Below are 14,466 nucleotides of genomic sequence, written 5' to 3'. Positions count from 1 at the left end.
TTTCGCGGCTTCAGAGAGTAACCTGTGCTGATATGGTAGACGTGGGGAAGGTCCGCTAGCCCCAGGCCAACGGCCTTACAGACGATCTGTCGTACGGCGAACGGTGCGATCTTCCGAGCGGCCGCTAAGCTTTCTTCCGGGACGCGGGCAAAGATGCGGAGGTCCTCCTTCGGCTGCGCCTGCGGCTGATCCTCGGCGGGGAGTGTGGCCTTCGGGCGGGCAGAGCTCTGGCAGCTCTGGCCGCTCCGGGTCGCCGCAGTGGTGTTGCCCGCCATCGGTGCGACGACAGCCGCCCAACTCCGGGCCGCTATTGGGCTTGTCTCGTGATTGATCAGTCTCTTGAGGGTTTGAATGACATAGGCAGTGGCTTCTTTCGCGATCTGCTTTCTAGAACCGTCAAAGCTGGCGACAACGCTGTCGACGGACCGTGCAATGGTCAGAAAGACGTCTTTCCGTGCCTCGTACTGTCTAGCTTCTTCTGCAAGGGCTGTCAAGACGGACCCTGTGGCAGATCCGCTCGGAGCAGATGCGGTAGAGGCTGCGGGCCCCTCGGCCGAGGTAGGGGCGTCGGTGGTGGCATCAAGCTGGCTTCCCGTTAGGCTGGGCCGGGTCGGCTGTGCCTCGGCGTCGCGGCGTCGCTTAGCTCTTGAGGTGGGGTTCGGCTCCGGAGGTGTCCCGGAGCCTGGTTCGGGGTCGGCTTGGTCGGCCGACATCAGTCCGGTGCCCGACGGCGGCTGTGAGGCCATCGCGGATGCGGGCTCCGGCAAGGGGAGGTGAAGAGTTTTCGGCTGTTAGTAATTTGGTGGTAGGCTCACTCATTCACTAACAGCAGATGCCAAGAAAAATTAGGCGAGAGGGAAGTTGAGGCTCTTCCCTGCGTCCCTGCATGGGCTTTGTTGGCCTATTCGGTCTTTTACCTGTAACTCTGAATGATCTCCCAAGAGGAAACTAAGATGGTACAAAGATGTTATCGTGAGGCAGGAGCGGAGTTGGAAAGCCTGTTGGCTTCGTGCGTTGTTGCTGTTTGGTAGGCATCCTTCTCATGGAGTATTTTTCATCATGATCATTAGTGCTAGAGATAGCTTAGGGCGAATGTTACACACAAGCCACCCACATACCACATCTGATTCATTTCAACTGTATGCGGGGAGAGCGCAATCCGAGACGTAGGGCCTTGCAGGATTTTATCTGAAAAGCTCACGTGCCATCTCAAATGTTGAGAAAGCATACTTCTCACCTCTACTGCAACATTTGATGTTTGACCTTTTCCAGACCGCGCCAGCCATAAGAGACAGCAGTAAAAATGAGGGGTTAGAGGAATCCGGGCCACGATGACTAGTAATAGGCCATTTCCAGCTGCCCAGAGTGGAAAATGGATGTTTTGAATGAGTTTATGAGTATTTAAGGAAGCTCATCACATGGCCACAACGCATACGAAGTAGGTGTTCGTAGCACGTTCAGTTCATCCGCCAACACCCATGACTCGCGCCACCGGTGTCGGGATCACAAAGCACCGCCACTCTGTTCTCCGTAGATTTTTTTGTTTTTTCTCAGGGGCGTGCTCCAGCTTTTCGGCCCAGTGGTGCCCAGCCGGGGCCCGATGAATAAGGGGGTTCTCCACAAGCTTCCCCAACATCGTTACCCTGGCGTGCAGGCGGAGAAAGCAATCGACCCAAAATGAGTTGGAGAAGCTCTAGAACTGGAGCACCGATGCCAATGTCTCTCAATCAACGGTCACATGAGGCAAGTTAAAATTGGAATTCCAGCCACGGGTTCTGTTGCGTTGGTGACAATACGAGAGAGACCCTGAACGCAGGGCCAAGTTGCCAATAGCTCGGATATAAGAAGGGTTTTAGGAATTTTCAGCTTGTGTGCTAAATTTAGGCAGGTGAGTCTTTGAGAGATGGAGGATTTCCCTACGTTATGTGTTGATGTTTTTCTCTTGGAGTTGCTACTCAGTCTAGGAATACAGCTTTAACCAAGCCTTGAGTTTGGAATGTTTCGGCTCAATTTCACCCCCCGTGCCGTTTGATTGGTTTCCAGAGACTTCTAGGCATTCAAGCCACAGCTGTCTCGTTACTCCAGGTTGCTAAAATGTTGAGGTCAGTGATAGTGGCAAGGTGTGCTTTGGTAGCTCCACCTCTGATCCCAGTTTATCAGGCCGGACCAGTCCAGAAACGTCACCGGGCCCAGTTTATCAAAAATCAGACTGTTTGTCACTCTCTCATTAAAAACTTGCGGTCAGGACTCAGGAGACAGCGGTGTGTTCTTGATCACTTCAACTTTCAACCTCAAGCTCACTCCTCCCCCTCTCTCTCTCTCTCTCTCTCTCTCTCATAATTCGCTCTCGCCATCTCATCATTTAACTCCTGAATTACTCGCCTGTACCAATTGTTCATTTTTTCTAATCCTAAGATGCCTCACAGCACGGATAGCCTGAAGCTCACCAGCAACAACCTGTCCTCAATCTCCTCGCAGGAGGGCAAGCAGACCGTAAAGGTCCCCACCTACGACCGCAGCGTCGTCAAGGAGGGCATCGTCCACGTCGGAGTCGGCGGCTTCCACAGAGCTCATCTCGCCGTCTACATTGACCGCCTCCTCCAGAAGCACGATGAGACCGACTGGGCCATCTGCGGTGTCGGCCTCCGGCCCAACGACGCCGCCATGCGCGACGTCCTGAGCGCCCAGGACCACCTCTACACACTCATCGAGCGCTCCGCAAAGGGCAGCAACGCCAGCGTCATTGGCAGCATCAACTCGTTCCTCTTCGCGCCCGATGACCGTGAGGCCGTCATCGCCAAGATGGCTCACCCGGACACCCGCATCGTGTCCCTGACCATCACGGAGAGCGGCTACTACTACAACGAGAACTCTCACCAGCTGCAATCGGAGCACCCCGACATCCAGCACGATCTGGCCAACGAGACCGAGCCCATCAGCATCTTTGGCTTCCTCTACGCCGCGCTCGCCAGGCGCCACGCCAACGGCCAGAAGCCCTTCACCGTCCTCTCCTGCGACAACATGCAGAAGAATGGCTCCATCACCCGCTCCATGCTCGAGTCCTTCGCCCGCCTTAAGAACCCAGAGATCGCCGCGTGGATCGCCAAAGAGGGCGGCTTCCCCAACGCCATGGTCGACCGTATCACCCCCAGCACCTCCCAGAACGACATCAAGTCGCTTGCAGAGACCTTTGGCATCGAGGACGGCTGGCCCGTCGTCACCGAGCCCTTCATGCAGTGGGTCGTCGAGGACAAGTTCTGCGACGGTCGCCCGCCATTCGAGAAGGTCGGCGTCCAGATCGTCGAGGGTGTCCACGAGGTCGAGCAGTTCGAGAAGCACAAGCTGCGTCTCCTCAACGCCTCGCACTCCGCCATGGCGTACCCCGGCCAGCTCGCCGGCTTCAAGTACGTCCACGAGGTCATGGAGCACCCCATCTACCGCAAGTTCGTCTGGCAGATGATGCAGGAGGAGGTCAAGCCCCTGCTTCCCGAGATCCCCGGCGTCGATATTGACGAGTACTGCAACACCCTCATGGAGCGTTTCTCCAACCCCACCATCATGGACCAGATCCCCCGCGTCGCCCTCGGCGCGTCCGGCAAGATCCCGCAGTTCATCATGCCCTCCATCGCGGAGCAGATCTGGACCACGGGCCCCTTCCGCCGCCTGTGCTTCGTCGCCGGCGCCTGGTTCCGCTACATCAACGGCGTCGACGACGAGGGCAAGACCTTCACCGTCGACGACCCGATGCGCGAGGAGCTTCAGGCCCTGGCAAAGGCCGGCGGCAACGACCCCCGCCAGCTGCTCAGTGTCAAGATCCTGTTCGGTGACGATTTGCGCGGTGACCAGCGCTTCATTGATGAGGTCACCAAGGCCATGGAGCTCATCGCCAAGGACGGCGTGATGGCCACTATTCCCAAGTATGTTGATTAAAGCGAACGCACACTGGGATTGTAAAACTGTTTGTCGACTTGTGCTGGTACAAGCAGCCTTTTATGTTATAATGAGTAAAGCAGGGATAAAAATGGGTACTTGAAGCGGTCATGAGGATTTATAGATATAGATATAGATATTTATAGAGACATTTGTGTTTTGATTTTGTACAAAACGAAGCCATTCTGTGTACTGTATTCCAGGACCTTGAGATGGTGATAACTGTCACACAGGCACCAAAGATGGAGGTGCATGACGCAAACAACCAGGAGAGGAACTCAAGACTTTTAAATCGGCGGCAGGTTTCCTGGCAGCTTCAAGATATCCTTAAGCGACTAAAGCACCTTGCAAAAAGTGCGTTCCTTGGACCATTGCCAGGAAGTGACCATACCCTCTCCAGATAGATAGTGGGCCTTGTTATGATTTTTTGCCTTCATGTCAATGCCGTCAAGTACTTAACCTCGAGCCTGAATCTCCAGATCATCCATCATGTCTCAATTTCCCGTCGAGAAGTGGAACTTCAGCGACGATGAGAGAGTGAGTTACTACATCCACCTAGCTCCACGTCAGGTTATCACTATATAACTGTCTCGAAAGACGAATAAACTCATCGCAACTGGCGCCGACTTGAAGGTCTTGCACAAAGTGCAAAAAACCGTTACCCCTGACGCGGCTGAAAAGGTTGCGGACAGTCTCACCACGGGGCAGCAAAAGAAAAAAGTATTCAAGGGAATCCATCACGTCGCTGCTGCATCCAGCTCGTCCTTCGTCTTTGAAACCTTGGTCGAGATGTACCTAATGTCTTACAAGCTCAACGAGGATCAGACAAAGGCGATTGCGAGTCTGCGCCGTGAGGCCGAACTGTTGCGCGCGCAGCTAGCTACGCTGCGGTGCCAGGTGAACGACCTGGAGGGCAATACCGAGACTATTTATTGCAGATGATCTGGGCAGAAGTCATCGATCCCTCTACTTTAGGGCACTATGTAACATAAGTTGTCCTTCCTGGGGAGCATTCGAGCCTCTTTCGACTCTGATTCGAAGCGATGGGGACCCGAAACCATCGTAGCAAAGTAGACACGAAAAACATTGGTTCTCGCACTCGGAATCGAATGTGTCCTAAAAGAGCAGTGTTTCTCAAGCAGAAATCCCTCGCTGGCCTGTCTCTAGTAAAGGAGTCAACCGGAGTGTGAAAGGCAGCCCGGTTGTGGCAGCTCCACCACCGCCGCCCCATGCGAGCTCGGGTCGTCCCTTCCCGGCCGAATTCCAACTTCACCTGCTACTCGTTCAAGCTCATCGTCATCTTGACCAGGTCCGCCTCGAATCCCGTCACAACGTCTTCGATACGCAACTCTTCCACCAGAAACAAGTCGGCAGAGACCTAGCTTTGGTTAACCTGAGTCCTCATAGGAGCCTTGGGGAGAGAGGGGGGTTGCTCGAACCAGGTCCAAAGTCTGAATTCCTCGCTGAGCAGCTTGCCTATTGTCGGCGTTGATCGTATCTCTCATGCGACCAACAAGTCTCTTAACGTCCCCTTCCAACTCCTTGAACTTCTTCTGGCCATTTTCATCCTTATTCGGCTGGGCGTCAAGGGCTGCCCGGGCGCCCTCGAGCCACTCGGAGATCGTCTTCGACTGAAACTGCAGAGTAAAGGTCACCTGCATGCGCTCCCAGAGCTTGTCCATCTCCTAGGGTAGTACAAGTCAGTTTCCAAAGCTTGGAACCGTAATGTTTCGATTATGTTGGCCAACTATACCGCTTCTCCTCCCATGATGACTGTCATCTTCCTGCCCTTCTCGTCGATGGCAACCTGCTTCGAGGGCTTGTCCTGGCCACTCAGATGCTGAGCAGCCTCTTTGCGGGCCTCTTTGCGGAACTGTTTGGCTCCCTTGCCCCTGTTCTGCTTCTTGTTCGACGGGTGCTTCTTCTTTGCCATTGTGACTGGTGGTTGCTCGGTCGATGTGGAGGGGAGAGTCGGGCTCGTTGGTACAGCTCGACGACTGCTATCTGTACGGAGGGTAGTAAAGGGGAAGACTGATTTTTGCTTTGTTCGCTGGTGATTTCCCTGGCTGGGGATATGAAGCGCAGAGCAGAGGGTCAACTTGTGGGAAAGTTGCGGGTGGAGGCAGATTTTGTGCAAACGGTCACGCGCCCACGCAGCGCGACGTGTTGTGCCTGTCAGGCATCAATAACAACATTGGCTTCGAATTACAATGGAAAGCGACAGAGAGGAATCACGTAGCTTGAAGGTTCAAACAAGTCTCACGAAACCTTTTTGTTACATGTCTTGATCAGTTGAATTCGCATGGGCCATGGGAAGCTAGCGGACCTCTACATATGTTACAACTCTCATGGGTCTCGCATCAACCGGGACAAGCGTACCATGCCAGAGTCCAACCACACGTGAATGTTCCCATCTGCATGAGTTCTTCTGGATGTCTGATCGATTCGCATTGGCCGTTGGTGATCTTGAGGCATGCTGGGTCAACTTTGATCAAGTACCTTACAGGAAGCACAGTTAAGTCAATTTGGTGTCGACCCCACGGACCGGCCCGCTGGAAGTGTTTTCCGGTCCTATTCCCATGCCTGTGAGCCTGCTGCAACCCACTAACCTTCTACCAACCAGATTTGTGGAGTGACATCCTCGAACCTGTGGCCGTCTGCCTAATGTGGCCCACTCACTCATCGATCATGCCCTTCCCAACCTTCTCCATGTTCTGGCTGAATTCCTGCTTTATCTCGGCCTTCAGATTATTGTGAAGATCCGACACGAGAGTAGACCTGAGCTTCAGGACCTCGTCTTTAGCAACCATGGTGGCCCACGCTGGGACCTGGAAAACCATCGTGTTCTCCGAGGCTTTCTTGGGCTTATCCTCCAGGGTTTTCGCCAAGTCGTCGAGGACTTTCTCTTGTTCCTCGACAGCTCCTTCAATGTCTTCTAATAACCCTTTGACTTCGCAGCCAATAGAGTTCTTCAAGTGGCGAATGACGCAGTCCTGAATGATGGGAATAGCAGCTTGGATAGCAGATCGCATGGACTCTTCAGCCTTGGTCGCAACTATGGTCTCAATTACCTGTTGTTTCTTGTGAGCAATGCTCAAGAGGTTGTCCTAGAGCTCGGCCTTGATGATGTCTTTGAGCTCCTTGATGGCGTTCTACTTGAGAGCTTCCTTGATCTCGTTGAACAGCTCGTCTTTGATCTGACTCTCTAGCTCATTGTTCATCTCATTTCTTGTCTCTTTGATCTCGGCAACGACACTGTCCTTCACGTCCTCCATGATGTCGTACATGAGCTGCCCATCTCAAGCCTCAGCTCTTGCTTGATGTCCTGCTCGAGCTTGAACGTGATGTCGCGCTTCAGAATGCGCATGAGATCCTCTCTGAGCTCGTAGTAGATCCTGACCTTGATGTCACCCGTGAGCTTCTCGAAAAGCTCCTGGATGAGACACTGGTCAAGTGAGCGCTGGAAGTCTCCGTCGACTCTGGTCTGGAGCTCGTTCTTGAGCTCATGCATTCAATGCTCCTTGAATGCAGCGGTGTTGTCGCTAGTGAGCGCCTGGTTGAAGAGAGCCGCCTCCTTCTCCGAGCTGAAGGAACGAACAGATGAGGCGGGGTTACTCCGGGCAGAGGTGTCAGACGGGGTCAAACACTCGATAGAATCAGATGACTTGACACTCTTCAGGTTACCAAGGGCATCGTTGGGCCCTCTATAAATATACCCCAGCAGCAATCCTCGATAGTGTACTCATCTGAACTGGTGTTCTTGGCGTCCTCGATGTTGGCATTCGCGGTGTGTTCCGCTCAGGTAGCGCTGTCAGCCCGGCCGGAGGAAGAAGAGCGGTGAACGTAATGCTCAGTTACCATAAGCTCAATCGGCTCAGGATTCATTGACTGCATCATGGGGTTGTTGGCCTCGACATCGGCCTTGGTGCGCTCCTGCTTCTCAATCTCGAAATCTTCCATGGTAGCAGCGAGCTTCTTGGTGGCCTCCTCGAGACGGGCGTTCAAGGCAGCTTTCTCCTTGAGCACCTGCAAGCTCAAAGTCAGCATTTGAATATGTGGACAGTGGGGGCCATGAATCTTATTACAGATTCATTTCTGACTATTGAGGGAATGTGGGCATTCACCTCAACGATGTCGACAGTCTGGGAGTCGAGATACATCTTCGCTAGCCGGTCCACCTGCAATGATTAGATAAATGAGTCAGGATGGGAATGCAAAGAAAGTCTTACAGTTGCTCGGTGTTCGCTTGTAAGTTGGGTTGAAGTTGGTGTTGTGAGGAACACTTGAATGTGAAGATCGCAAAGGATTTGGGGCTTTTTTGCGATGTGTACGCGGATGAGTGCGTACGAAAGGGGAAGAGTGAGGCAGTGTGCTGGTGAGGAAAAACATAAAATGCAGCCGCGATGGTGCGAATTTGTTTTGACGACGCGCTGGGAAGGCGTTCTCAAGGTGCTTGAGGTGGAGACCGCGACTGAGTGAGGAAGTAGGAGCCGGATCAGAAAGTTGAGGAAGGTGCCTGCCGCTGGACTCAGATTCACCATCATTTCACCTTTATTTTGGCCCAAGAAGAGCAACAAATTAAGGTAGAAACTTTACCTTCCCTCACTTAAGACAATCAAGATGTTTGTCTCTGCCTAGGCTGAGTAGCGATTGGGACAGAAAGCAACCCAACAGCTGCCATACAAGTCTCAAGGCAAGAGCCGGCGTTTTCTCGAATACTCAAGTTCACTCATCCCGCCCTTAGCAAAGCCCCTGTACCACGACATAAACCAAACTACCGATTTCCTCGACTTCTCGGGCCAACGATTGACCAGGTGTAAATACGAAGGGCGAATGACGGATCAGCCGGATATCTTCACAACCCCCTTCGCTGTCCCGTTAGTCGCGAAGCTTTTCGCATTCTCTTGTTGTCTTGAACCCTGAGCTAACATCTTAGGCCCCTAGTGTTCTCGCCAGTCATAAGTCTCACCCAGCTCTAAGTTGGAGCACCCATTATCGTATTTTTGAGACGTTGGCCATTCCTCTCCTACTTGGTATTATCGCAGCTCGTTTCGTTCCGGGTCGTTGAGGTTACTTTTAATCGCGACCTGCATCCCGTTTCTCGGCTCATACCCAGGCCGGCATCGGAGTACTTCCTGCTTGTTTACAGCCCGGAGAATTCTTCAGCTCCTTAGTGAGCTTTGGCGATCTACGGTTGTCGAAGCGGTTCCCAGTGTCTACGCCAAGGCTGTTCGTGAGACTGATTATTACTTCTGATATCGCCACTGAAGCTGAGCTCATCCATGACCTCACCCGCAGAGTCTGCCTTTGGCCCACGACGCTGTCCTCGAACTGTCCGTCTCTACTTGGCTGGATCTCGTTTCCCTTTTCGGAACACAGTTTTCGCGGTCGTCTTCTTTTCTGACATCCTCGGGGCCTTCCTAGTTGCGAAGTTGTGATGCAGACTTTCGGAATTCCGTTGCAACCTATGTTCACTGCTGGAAATAGACACGCTTCTGTGGTGAAGGTTTTGTTCCTTGCACCAGCTTCGTGCGCTGTCAAGGTCTCTCGAGCTCTACGTGTCATTCGGCACTCATCGCGACCTTAAGAAGCTTCAGCTTATGGATGGTGATGGCCATCATTCAGGGCAGAATTCCTGTCAATGCCATTCCCAAAGTCTGAAGTTTTCCTCTTGACCTCCGGGATTCAAGCGGACTTTAGTCGACTCAAGCAAACTCTTTTTTCGTCGCCGTGAGAGCCTATAAGGGAAAGCAGAACCGTTGTTATGCGAAGGGATCTCTGCAAAGGTCCTCTTCATAACAGCGAGAAATTTGACGGACAGGGATGTTGGTAGGGGGCCACCTGCACGTTGAGCGTCACATCGACAGTGATTTAAAGCCCTTAGCCTCCCATTCTTGCTTCAGGATTATTAATTCCGAAGATCGGGAGTCTGGACTCCTGCAGGCCCCGAGAAATACTCCAGCGCTCTATTTCTATGATTTTGGAGGTCCCGCGCGCGCAGTTTTGCTGACGTGAACTTAGAGTTTGGGGGTTTATTCATGCTCGGAGTGAAAGCGCTCTTTTGACGTATTATAATTAGCGAGAACGAGAACGCAACCAAGGAGCGACTTGGCGTGGAAGTTATCCTGGAAGGTGTCTCCCTATAGAAGACAGAGTGCCCTGGTAGGGCCCACCAGTGACCGTTACTTGCTCGCCCGGGTACTTGAACCATTTGAACTGAAGGAACTGAGTCAGCGGGAAGGAGAAGCTTAAGACTGCGGTCGGGGCGTTTCCAACTTAGGTTGTTGCCAAGAACATGGGGGCTGAACATATGAAGGGGGAGAGGCCCAAAGAGCCTGGCCTTAGTTAGAACCTGGGAGATACGAGACACTTAATCGAAAACCAACGGTGAGAACCAACTTTTACTCCTGAATCAGACTCCTTCTGACGGGAACCATGTGCTCACCGTGCCGCCATAGTTTCCAAAATCGATCCTTCCATGAATCAAAACGCCGCGCTTTGTGATGCGTCGTGTCCTCGAGCGCCTCAAAGGATTCCAATCAGGCCTTACGCGCAGATTGGATTTCCGAGACGCCAGTGTTGATCCCGTTGTCGTGTTCATACTCCTCAATCCACACAATGACTCGTGCCAGGACAGACTCAATGCCCCTGAGCAACTTTGTGTATCCCGTTCCAAGTACATCGACTGTTTCGAGTGTTCGGGCTTGCGATTCCCCCTCGCGCCTTTGTTGTGTGAAGCTAAGCTTCTGTGAGACTCCATTATACAAGTCCATGAGCTCTTCTTTCTTCTTCAGTAGCGCCTGGTATTCCTCCGCAGTTTTGGTGTGTTCGGGGACGCCGCGCATCTCCAGGCTCTCGAGGGCGTGTGACATGAGTTCTGTCATGCTCGCTATGTCTTGAGCGCTCATGTTGCTAGATGCGCTGACATTCGATTGCGGATTGACATTTTCCTGATGGTGCGTCAGTGTTCCTTGCTCGACGTTCTTGCAATGGGCCTGCCGTGGGTCAACTGGAAGGAAACGTACATTCTTTGAGTTGACCATCTTCAAACACCTAGTGGTACTCGATTAAACGTACGACATTGGCGCATAAACCTCTTTCGGTCGCGAAAGGCGAAGCGGGAAATGGAAAATCGTGTGTGTCTGTTCGATTACCGTTGGCTTCCTAGAAGATAAACACAGCTTTGGAGTATGTTGGAGGTGAGAAGATGAGAACCTGGTGAGGGACAAGGCAAGCGACTTTCCCAAAGACTAGGAGAGTAAGATCAACGACCAGGTACCAAACGTGGAAGCGCTTAGCAAGGAAAGTACTCTTTGATGCTACACTCTCCCTCTTAGGCTCTTGGGGCGGTATTAAACACCCATGTCCTTTTCTCCTGTCAAATCTTTTCGGCTTCAAGGCATGTCAAAAATGAGAATAGAATGAGTAAGCATTCGAGATTCCAGGCGCGGTAAGGCTGAAGGCTTGCTCAAGCCTGCCCGGGCATAAAATTTGGATACAGGAAGGCATGTCTGTCAGGGATATGACTCAGCTGTCGCTGGTTTGAACCAGGATGCATCCCGCCAGATCAACTGCTTAATTACAAGCCATGTCCCATAATGGTGTCACATATAGCATTGTTCCGTGGTTCTGTTGGTATTCTATCGCATTTATCCTCGCGGGTTCCTCTCGAGCCCCGGTTTGCTAGTCATTACCCAATGTCGCGTCTCCCCCATCGTGAAATCGTTGCTGGGTTCTTCCGACCGAGCGTCCCATTCAAAGTTCTCATCCGCCAAAAGCCAAAGCCCGAGGGCAAAGACGCTCTCTCTCAGAGCATGCTCAACAGGGAATTGACGCGCACCATATTCTCAATGAGGGCGATTTGAACACGATCGAAAGCTGCCTGGAGGGCCTCTCCCATGTTACCGCCCCGAATGATTCTCATTTCGATCTTGAGTACCGCCTTGCGTTGGGCCTTGTAGACCGCAAGACCCTTCGTGTACTTGACACGCTTGCGGTGGCGCCACCTCTTAGCGAAGTAGGAATCACCTCCGATCTCGAGGTCGGTAATACAGTCTTCGGCCTCATCATGCGCTGCGACGAGAGCCTGGAAACAAGAAGGTTAGCATAATGACCAAAGTCAATCGGGGGTCTTTGAGTGCGGAAGTCGCTTACCTCGAGGAAGAGCTGCAGCTGCCCGAGGACCATAGGGCTCTGGTTCTTCCACGAGCGCATGTCCTCCTCCGGCTTGTAGTTGAGAAGAGGTTCCTCGGGCTCCTCAAAGGTGACGGTGCCGACTCTCTCGAATCCCTTCAAGACTTCGTCTTCGGCGATGACCTAGCGAGTAAAGGAATGATTAGTGGAGGGCCGAGGGATCTCATAGGATCTGGGCTTACGCTGCGGAATGACCCCATGATTGCGGTTCGGTATGTTGCTGTCGATGTTCTTTTTTTTTTTTTTTATGTGGCTTGAAATTCGGTGGCGGTGAAGGCAAGCTTCTCAACCGAAGAATAACTAAGCAGAGAAGGAATTTGTCTGCCTAGTAGATTGAAGCAAACATCCCACCGATGCGGTGGGCTCTCAATGGTACCTCCGCCCTCATCTGGTCGATGGGAGGCATACCCTCCAGACGGTTCTAGCGGTGAGCGCATCCGGAGCTTCTATCCGTCCAATGAGGCAATTCGTTGAGAGTTTGGACGACTGACAAGTCGCAATAAGCCGTGAGGCTGCGGCCATCATAGAAGTACACTTTCGATGTCCTTTGTCGTGCAACAAAAAGTGACAAGTAGGTCTGAGGATGTGAAGAGTGTGAAAGGGGTGAAGCTAGGAAAGATATTAGTTCCAACAATAATATGATGCAGTCTTCCTTCCTTCCTTTCTTTCAGGCTGGAAGAAGACCAAATAAATTTGTGTAGAGTGAAATATCCTGTGAGTCTCTAAGTTAGGTGAGATGCTTGATGATTTTAGTAAAAGGTAAAAAAGAACTAACAATTGTTTCGAGCAAGCCTCCCATTATGACCACTTCCCTTTGGGGCCTCAATCGCTTTGTTGAGATTATTTGTCTGACTTTTACCGTCTGGTAAATGAGATGACAAAGTGAAATTGTGGTGATGCTTCACTAGGTTGAGAAGGTAGTGAAAGGGGAAGGTACATCGGAGCTGCGGGACGGATCAACTTCTGGTCCCATTTGATCCGCAGCCTGGAACCAGGCTGGTTAACTGCCTGAGGCGGCAGGTCATTGGGTATTCATCTCGGGACCGGTCTTTCACAACAAAAAACAGCAAGCGGTCAGATCATAGACGACGGGAGTGTGAGTACTATTGTGCGAGGTGTTTCTTTCCTGCCTAAGGTACAACCACGCACCAGCTGGGCCGGTTCGTCTTAGCTTACAGCACACACTTCCAAGTGTCAGGATCTTTGTCATAGCCCGAGCCTTGGTACACATTGTGGTAAGGCCACCTGCAATGCCTCCTTCTGAACTCGACACCATTGTCACTGGTGCCATTGATATACCTGGTACCCATGATGGTGTCAGGGGCCACTCCGCCTTCAACCCATCGCACCATCGCCATGAGCACCTTTTCCTCCGGTGCCAGACTGGCAGTGCTTGCAGACTGGTGGCCAATAAATGTTGCCCCATTGCCGCTACCGCAATGAGACATGCCAGAGATACGGAAAAAGCGGTAAAATACGTCAAGGGCCTCTGAATCCATGCCCATAGTTTGTGACACATGTTCGTAGTATCGAGGAGAACTCTCGCTCGATAGAACACCATCGGCTAAATCATGCCAATGGCGAAGCTTCCCGCCGCGGTTCTGGAAACCCGATAGATTACCTTCCCAGGTGTCGATATTGAAGTGGTTGAGGCCGGAAGCGATGGTGGAGTTTTCGGGTCGTAAAGTCATGGCATTCCAATTGGAGTCATTGAAAATGGCATACCGCCACCAGTCTGACACAGGTGAGACTGCTCCGGAAAAGTAACTGTCCACCGCTCCGGTAAACTCGGATCCTAACTGCATCTTGGGATACACCAGGCTTCCAACCGCGTCCAGGACAGGTGAGTAAATACTCTTCAGCGTCTGAAGCTGTGTACTTGTAAGGCAGCCGGTACTTTGGGCCTCAATGCATAGAAGGCCGTCGGGGTTGTATTTGCAAAGATTAGGACTTCTGCAAATTGGAGGTGGCGGTGAGAGAACATACTCTATCGAACGTTGTGCGCAGAATTAAATATGAACACCTTGTAGAGAGTGCCGTAGGATGACTATGCTCTTACCAAGACGTCAGAGTGCTGTTCCATGCTTGTAACTAAGTAGCGCCGAGTGCCTGTTCGGGTATTTATCATTTAACATTACTCAACGGCTTGATCTTCTTCACAGGGGATGATGAGATTGTGCGGGCTTTAGAATCTCCAATTATGTCTTTCCACGTCCTTTGCTAGTGACTGGACTGTTTGTCACAACCTATACACCTACTTGGGGAGTCCTATTCAGGAAGACACTCGAATGAGACTAATATTTGGTGCTGTTTAGTCACAAAAGCTTTATGTTTCCAACTTCT

The 14,466-nt window shown here is 52.0% G+C and overlaps 7 protein-coding genes across 7 annotated transcripts; 1 reads left to right on the top strand and 6 right to left on the bottom strand.

Moving 5' to 3' along the window:
- Positions 1-1,947: 1,947 nt before the first annotated feature.
- On the top strand, positions 1,948-4,036 carry BDP55DRAFT_439124 (mannitol dehydrogenase domain-containing protein). The gene is made up of 2 exons (XM_060567574.1): positions 1,948-2,102; positions 2,161-4,036. The coding sequence occupies exon 2, from the start codon at positions 2,416-2,418 to the stop codon at positions 3,928-3,930; it is 1,515 nt and encodes a 504-aa protein (XP_060422203.1). The 5' UTR covers positions 1,948-2,102; positions 2,161-2,415; the 3' UTR covers positions 3,931-4,036.
- Positions 4,037-5,206: 1,170 nt separating this feature from the next.
- On the bottom strand, positions 5,207-5,863 carry BDP55DRAFT_734937 (uncharacterized protein; the record flags this gene model as incomplete). The annotated part of the gene is made up of 3 exons (XM_060580264.1): positions 5,207-5,308; positions 5,370-5,615; positions 5,684-5,863. The coding sequence occupies 3 exons, from the start codon at positions 5,861-5,863 to the stop codon at positions 5,207-5,209; spliced, it is 528 nt and encodes a 175-aa protein (XP_060422202.1).
- A 742-nt stretch (positions 5,864-6,605) lies between these two features.
- Positions 6,606-7,441, bottom strand: BDP55DRAFT_734936 (uncharacterized protein; the record flags this gene model as incomplete). Its single annotated transcript, XM_060580263.1, has 2 exons — positions 6,606-6,985; positions 7,216-7,441. 2 exons carry the CDS (start codon positions 7,439-7,441, stop codon positions 6,606-6,608), a joined length of 606 nt encoding a protein of 201 aa, XP_060422201.1.
- Positions 7,442-7,728: 287 nt separating this feature from the next.
- On the bottom strand, positions 7,729-8,471 carry BDP55DRAFT_638768 (uncharacterized protein; the record flags this gene model as incomplete). The annotated part of the gene is made up of 3 exons (XM_060573156.1): positions 7,729-7,956; positions 8,055-8,108; positions 8,160-8,471. 3 exons carry the CDS (start codon positions 8,469-8,471, stop codon positions 7,729-7,731), a joined length of 594 nt encoding a protein of 197 aa, XP_060422200.1.
- Positions 8,472-10,469: 1,998 nt separating this feature from the next.
- On the bottom strand, positions 10,470-10,973 carry BDP55DRAFT_638767 (uncharacterized protein; the record flags this gene model as incomplete). Its single annotated transcript, XM_060573155.1, has 1 exon — positions 10,470-10,973. The coding sequence occupies one exon, from the start codon at positions 10,971-10,973 to the stop codon at positions 10,470-10,472; it is 504 nt and encodes a 167-aa protein (XP_060422199.1).
- A 494-nt stretch (positions 10,974-11,467) lies between these two features.
- BDP55DRAFT_721442 (uncharacterized protein) lies at positions 11,468-12,370 on the bottom strand. The gene is made up of 3 exons (XM_060578515.1): positions 12,306-12,370; positions 12,085-12,246; positions 11,468-12,016 (listed from the first exon to the last, which is right to left on the bottom strand). The coding sequence occupies exons 1-3, from the start codon at positions 12,321-12,323 to the stop codon at positions 11,738-11,740; spliced, it is 459 nt and encodes a 152-aa protein (XP_060422198.1). The 5' UTR covers positions 12,324-12,370; the 3' UTR covers positions 11,468-11,737.
- Positions 12,371-13,295: 925 nt separating this feature from the next.
- On the bottom strand, positions 13,296-14,084 carry BDP55DRAFT_567262 (Tannase/feruloyl esterase; the record flags this gene model as incomplete). Its single annotated transcript, XM_060570576.1, has 1 exon — positions 13,296-14,084. A coding segment is annotated over one exon (789 nt), but the record flags the coding sequence as incomplete, so codon positions are not given.
- Positions 14,085-14,466: the final 382 nt, after the last annotated feature.

Source organism: Colletotrichum godetiae, assembly GCF_030913485.1.
Source record: "Colletotrichum godetiae strain CBS 193.32 chromosome Unknown BDP55scaffold_93, whole genome shotgun sequence".
In the NCBI taxonomy this organism is placed as follows: domain Eukaryota; kingdom Fungi; phylum Ascomycota; class Sordariomycetes; order Glomerellales; family Glomerellaceae; genus Colletotrichum; species Colletotrichum godetiae.
Note: the sequence above shows the minus strand (reverse complement) of the source record. Positions and strands in the feature narration are given on the sequence as shown.

Bases quoted from the DNA above. Each gene is read 5' to 3' on its own strand.
- BDP55DRAFT_439124 (XM_060567574.1), top strand. From the start codon at position 2,416: ATGCCTCACAGCACGGATAGCCTGAAGCTCACCAGCAACAACCTGTCC.
- BDP55DRAFT_721442 (XM_060578515.1), bottom strand. The intron at 12,017-12,084 runs GTAAGCGACTTC...TCTTGTTTCCAG, and splicing joins AGCTGCAGCTCTTCCTCGAG to GCTCTCGTCGCAGCGCATGA.